This window comes from Lactuca saligna, chromosome 8 (assembly GCF_052625555.1).
Source record: "Lactuca saligna cultivar CGN05327 chromosome 8, ASM5262555v1, whole genome shotgun sequence".
In the NCBI taxonomy this organism is placed as follows: Eukaryota; Viridiplantae; Streptophyta; class Magnoliopsida; order Asterales; family Asteraceae; genus Lactuca; species Lactuca saligna.
Window position 1 is genome coordinate 173454764 of NC_136424.1, and position 5913 is coordinate 173460676.

The following is a 5913-nucleotide window of genomic DNA, read 5'->3' on the forward strand; positions in this document are numbered from 1 at the left end:
ATTATCGATAGATCTGTTCCGAGCGGGGCCCGATGGTTGTTGGGCACGACCTATTGTATGTTTGATATGAATGGTACTATGGTATGGGGTATTTTGGGGAACTCACTAAGATTCGTGCTTACGGTTTTCAATTTATGTTTCAGGTACTTTCGGATCGATGGGGAAGAGCTCGGGATGATCGCATCGCACACAACATGTTGTTCCACATTTTGTTGATTTGATGTATTTGAATGATTTATTGGCATACTCTGATTTTCTTTTATGGTTTTATAAACACGTTTTGGGTGATGATTTTATTATTATTATTATTATAAAAAGGAAGTTTTTGGCCTTAAATTTTGGGACGTTACATCTTTAATGTTAATATATTGTTATATCTGAAAGAAGATCATCTTCTTATTGTATACAAATTTTCTAAGCACCATGTTGTTAGTGCAAAAGCATCCTCCTTACCTTTTGCATATTCCATAGTTCTACAGAAAGAGATAAATATCAAAAGGGTATTCAGGCACTGCGGATAACTTATTTATGCCATCAAAATTAAACATTGGTTAGGTTAGAAGAAATCAAACATATACATGTATAAGTAATTTAGTAATAAAAAAAAACTTGATAGAGACGTAAGAAAAAAAATTCAATACTTTCACATTTGGTTGGAGCTCTCCCCCTAACAACTTCACTTCAAATCAAAATCAACAATCAAACCCTATTCAGATTCATTTTTAAAATCATACCCAAAACCAGAAGAATATAATGGAGTAGTACTTGAATATGTTTTCACTCAAAGTCACAGAGATATGGGAATATCCCGTTCATATCTTATTCCAAGTGGTTTATAACTTCAATAAGAATCAGTCGTCTCTCTAGATAAATACATTTGGTTGAGCATAATTTTCCCTTTGGACTCGTTACTATTTACAAACATTGACGCATATGATGACACATCCTAGAAGAACGACAAAGGTGAGACGTCGATCTTTGTAAAATTGAGTATTTATGAACCTACAACGGAGGTCGAACCCTAAACCCAAGCGATGAATAACAAATTAGATCTAGTTTTGAACAGACCTTGGGCTTGAAGTGGCTCTTCGGAAAAAAAAATATAACATTGTCACCTCTTTCTCCTTTGTTTGATATAAACATGCATGGGCGGATCTACTATGTTGCAAGGGGTAGCACGAGATACACCTCAAATTTTCCCCGTCAGCTATGTAAATTTAGTAAAAATTCGTCGGAATTTAGACACAAATTCGTCACGAATCCATCACAAAGTATGATAATTTTGAATTTAGTGTAAATTCGCCGTTTAATGACAATTTTGTGACAGAAACTACCAGCGGAAATGAGCCTTTTGTAGTTTGCAACCCCAACAAAATTTGTGCAACCCTTGGTTTTTAAATTTGGATCCGCCACTGTAAACATGAGCAAAACTCCAAAGGAGTTGCCCAATCGAAAGGCCTCAAAAGCACACAAGAACAATATATATACCATAGAAGATTAAAATATTAGCATAATCATCCCATAATCTCAGGATCAAAGACATACCGGAAACAATGGCCAAAAGATTGGAAACGTTTGAAGAGATTGTAATGGTTGCTAACCTTCTTTGAGAAAATGATTTTAGGGCTTTCTTGGACAACACCCGTTGTACATAACACCACCAAAAATTAGAATTTCCAACAACTATCAGGAACGCCTTGCACATGATCATCGCAAAAGTTTGGTAGAGAAAAGAGAAGTAATTGACATATGAAGACAATTATTCGAGGTTAATCTATTTTAGTAGAGAAAAAAAAAGGAAGACAAATACGAGGACGGGAAGATAACAAGTGTAGAAGACGGATTGAAGGATAATGGCGGTCACTGGAAATCCATCCGACTCCAAACCACCTAGTATTGGAACGGACAACTCAACACTTGCAGCTATTCATAAGCTACATGTGTGTTTACATGTCATATAATAATATCTATCACCATGTCTACCATTAGGTAGTAGATTATGTCTACATTCATGGTGTTTACCACCATATAAGACTTTGTAGGTGTATAAACAAGGATCATTTTTTTAACCGACAAATATAAATATATAATCTACTCTTAAACTAATACCTAATTTCTTATATATTTACGACGAAACTTGAACCCTCGACCTCAAGGAGGAAATTTGATCCATATAAAATCATCCTACGATTTGAATAAAAATTTAGAGTTATATTCTCTAAAAATATATGTTATAAGTATTTTTTTTTCTAAAAATATAGTGATCCTTACAAAAAAAAAAAAAAAAAAAAAAAAAAAAAAAAAAAAAAAAAAAAACACACACACACAACGTCACTTTCCCCTAATGAAATTGCAGTAAGAAACCACAATATACTAACCTACTAAAAGTATGCAAACATACACTAATTCCTTTTGGTTTAAAGTGTAAAAGAAAGTTAATCACATAGTAAAACGCCCACTAAATGATGCAACTTACATTGTCACATATACATACATTGGACTCAGAAAAGTTGAACTCGATTTGTTATATTATGTGGTGTAGACACAGCTAGATGTACACGTACCATTATCAAACTTCAAACCAAACCTTTTTTCACTTCGCTTTCATTAATAGAAAAAAAAAGTTAGTCCTTTATTACACTGGGAAAATCTTACACACAAGAATCAAATAGACGCATATTTATGTACCTCACGTTGCTTAAAATCTAAACATCATGAGAGTTCCAATTAATCACAAGTTACTTTGGCTCAACTTATTGTTTGATACAGCTATATATATACATACACACAATATACACAAACGTTGATGAATGACGATATAATCCCCGAAAACCTATTAACTGTATAACATGTTCAGAATATTGAAAAATTTCAACTACAATCTCACGTAAATTACAAACTAATACGTGATCACGATACACAATTACCGAATATTTTGTTTTTTTCCCCTTTTCTCCCATCAAATAATCCCACGAACATAACAAAGGTGAAACCGCTTCAAAACACATCTACATATTCCAAACAATTTCGGCTAACTTTTCATTCTTTACTAGATTTACTAGAAGACGATTTTGACCCAGAAGCCGCAGCTTTCACAAGAGAAGTCGGTTTAAAAGCATTTTTCGGGTTAAAAGCCTTTCGGATCTTGAAAACTGCCCATGCTGTTCCTATCGCGTGCCCTGCTGCATCCATCCCTTCACTTGTTACCTTCGCCGCATCTTCACCATGCCTATATAATTAATTAATTAATGATCGCATCAGTTTTCATGATCCCCAAAAAAATGATAATTCTATTTGTTATATTCCAAAAAAATAATAATTCTAATTGTGATATATGCTTACTTATGTGAAACAAGATCCGTTGTGACGGTTGATGTTGTTGACATGACGTTCCTTCCTGCTACTTCAACCGCGTCGCACACCTTATCTATTAACAAAAAACCAAATTTATCTGTAAATTTACTTTTGATTTTTTGGGTTTGTTTGGTTCGATGGAATGGAATGACAGAGGAATTGGAATAAGGAATTTTAATGTTTGGTTAGCATGCGAGAATGGAATGAATTTTCGTATGAGTTATTTAATATTATACTTTTTCTATGTATTATTTGCGGGTAGTGATTTATTCACAACAGTTTTTTGTTGTGCACAAAAATTTATGCATCAATTGTTGTATACGGAGAAAAATTGTTGTGTACAAATCATCTCCCGTTATTTACGCAGAATAAAAACTAGCAACATACTTTCGGCTTATAGCATCATACTTTCATTTCTTTCTAACAAAAGTGTACTTACAATTTTTTTTATATATATAATATAAAATATATATCTAACTATAGGAGTGCAAAATTTAAGAAATGAAAGTAGGATGCTAAAATATGAAATGAATAAAGATAGGTTGTTATTTCTTGTATTTAACCCTATTATATAGGTAACTATCATTTGTAAGTTTTTTGCTTACAAAAATAAAATTAGAACAAAACAGAGTTCACCGAAACCCCAAAAGGTTATAATTTTCAAGTTATTTCAGAAATAACATTATAATTTAATTAAAAACATGATTTTTTTAAGAAACGGCACTTGAAATTTACTAATTGCAATTCTTCAATTCATTTAAATTGACTGATGAATAAAAGTAATCAAGCGTTCCATCAAAAATGGAAGGAATCACATTCAATTCCATCATATAAAACAATAAAGATTGAAATAAGGAATACTTACTGAATCCATCTAAGGAAGCAAGAACAATCTCCCCAGGAAGAAGAGAAAAGAACTTCTTTCCTGGTGTCGAGTTCACAATCGAGCTCGTAAAGAACCCCGACACCTTCACCACCCCTGAAAGCAGCCCTGTTGCCACGCTCTCTGACATCTTGGTCAACTTCTTCACCCTAAAATTCATGAAATTAACACTTAATTTGTCTATAAAAATCAAATCTATCATAATATGATCACTTTAAACTTTATAGCAAGTACATAAACACGAAAAAAGATCGAAACTGGTCATCAAATTTGTAAAAATGATGAATTTGGAAGATTCCATAGTTGACTTTTTGGAGTCAAAATCAAAATGTCAATACCTTTTCATCCTCTTCAAAGCTTCTGGACTAACATCGGCTTTTTGCCCTGATTTCATCCTCTTCTTCAAGTACTCATTCCCCCATTTCAATCTATCAACTGTAACATCACCACACCATAATATCCCTCTGATTACTTGACCCGACCCGGATGCAATCATCCGAGCAACCGACCCACTGTAATCCTCCACGTTCGGTGCTAATGTCGTCCAATACGCCGACGCTTTAGCCTCCGGAGAGCCAACTCCCTCCACCGCCACAGCCCTCTCCACCTCCTTCACCGAAAACGCACTGTACTCCTCCAAAACCCTATCGAGTTCATCGGATGAGTTTCCGGTAATCGTCAAACCGTAGTTCAATAAATCTTCCGGTGCGACGTCGTTTCCGGATTGGGAAGGTACACGAAGGGTGAAGAAGTAGTGAGATCCATCTAGTTTCACGGCGGCTTCGTCCTTCGCTAACGGCCACTGGATTTCGTCGCCGACACGAGCGAGAGCCGCGACGACGTTGCCCCCTTGTCGGAGACGGATTATTTCGAACACCCCGGAAGCTAATTGTATGCTCTGTTGTTTGTCGATTAAGTGAACGATTGATCCGGGGATTTTGATTACAACTTCCTCTGAAGATTCAAAAGCAGTTGATTGTTGTTGTTGTTCATGGCTTTGATCGTTGTCCGGGAACAGTTTCTCAGCGAGATCTTTGGTCTCGAGTGATGGGTACATGGATGGAGCTGAAGGATTTGATGACGAAAATGATGAATACGATTCTGGGTTCGACTGATCGACTTGTGGGTAGAGACTTTTAGAGGAGTGTGACGCCATGTTTGATTCAGGTTTTCAAGATCTTCGGGATATTTATGAGGGTTAAACTTAGAAACGAAGATAGCGTGGGATGTATAGAAGACGAGTATTTAAGGACACGTGTCAGACGCGGAATGTGTAGTGACAGACGTGTGTACGTGTAGATGAGGATGTATTTTCCTGATGATCAGTATAAAATATTATAATTATAATTATAATTTTGTATTGTGTTTTGATATGTTTTTGAGATTAAGAATGATATTAATTGTATTTTTTAATTTTACTAACAAAATACATGACAGATGCTAATCTTAATAGTATTCCTATAATAAATGGTGCCTAAAGATAAAAAAAAAAAAAAAAAAAAAAAAAAAAGGACAATATAGACAAAATGCGAAGATTTTGAAAGAGAAGAACCAGTTGTGACTAACCATGAAAGTAGGAGGACCATTTTAAGACTAACCTTGTAATGAGAGCAAGGTGTCTATGTGGGTCTAAGCATCTTTGACCAGTCAACTGTACGGTGGTCGACTTCTATGTT

The 5913-nt window shown here is 34.9% G+C and overlaps 1 protein-coding gene across 1 annotated transcript; it reads right to left on the bottom strand.

Moving 5' to 3' along the window:
• Positions 1-2819: 2819 nt before the first annotated feature.
• LOC145008951 (protein EARLY-RESPONSIVE TO DEHYDRATION 7, chloroplastic-like) lies at positions 2820-5453 on the bottom strand. Its single transcript, XM_078967590.1, has 4 exons — positions 4576-5453; positions 4220-4386; positions 3343-3427; positions 2820-3229 (listed from the first exon to the last, which is right to left on the bottom strand). Exons 1-4 carry the CDS (start codon positions 5391-5393, stop codon positions 3040-3042), a joined length of 1260 nt encoding a protein of 419 aa, XP_078823716.1. The 5' UTR covers positions 5394-5453; the 3' UTR covers positions 2820-3039.
• Between the last annotated feature and the right edge of the window lie 460 nt (positions 5454-5913).

Coding starts and splice junctions, on each gene's coding strand:
- LOC145008951 (XM_078967590.1), bottom strand. CDS start 5,393: ATGGCGTCACACTCCTCTAAAAGTCTCTACCCACAAGTCGATCAGTCG. Junction 4,387..4,575: donor GCTTTGAAGAGGATGAAAAG/GTATTGACATTT, acceptor CATGAATTTTAG/GGTGAAGAAGTTGACCAAGA. Junction 3,428..4,219: donor TGCTTCCTTAGATGGATTCA/GTAAGTATTCCT, acceptor TTTTGTTAATAG/ATAAGGTGTGCGACGCGGTT.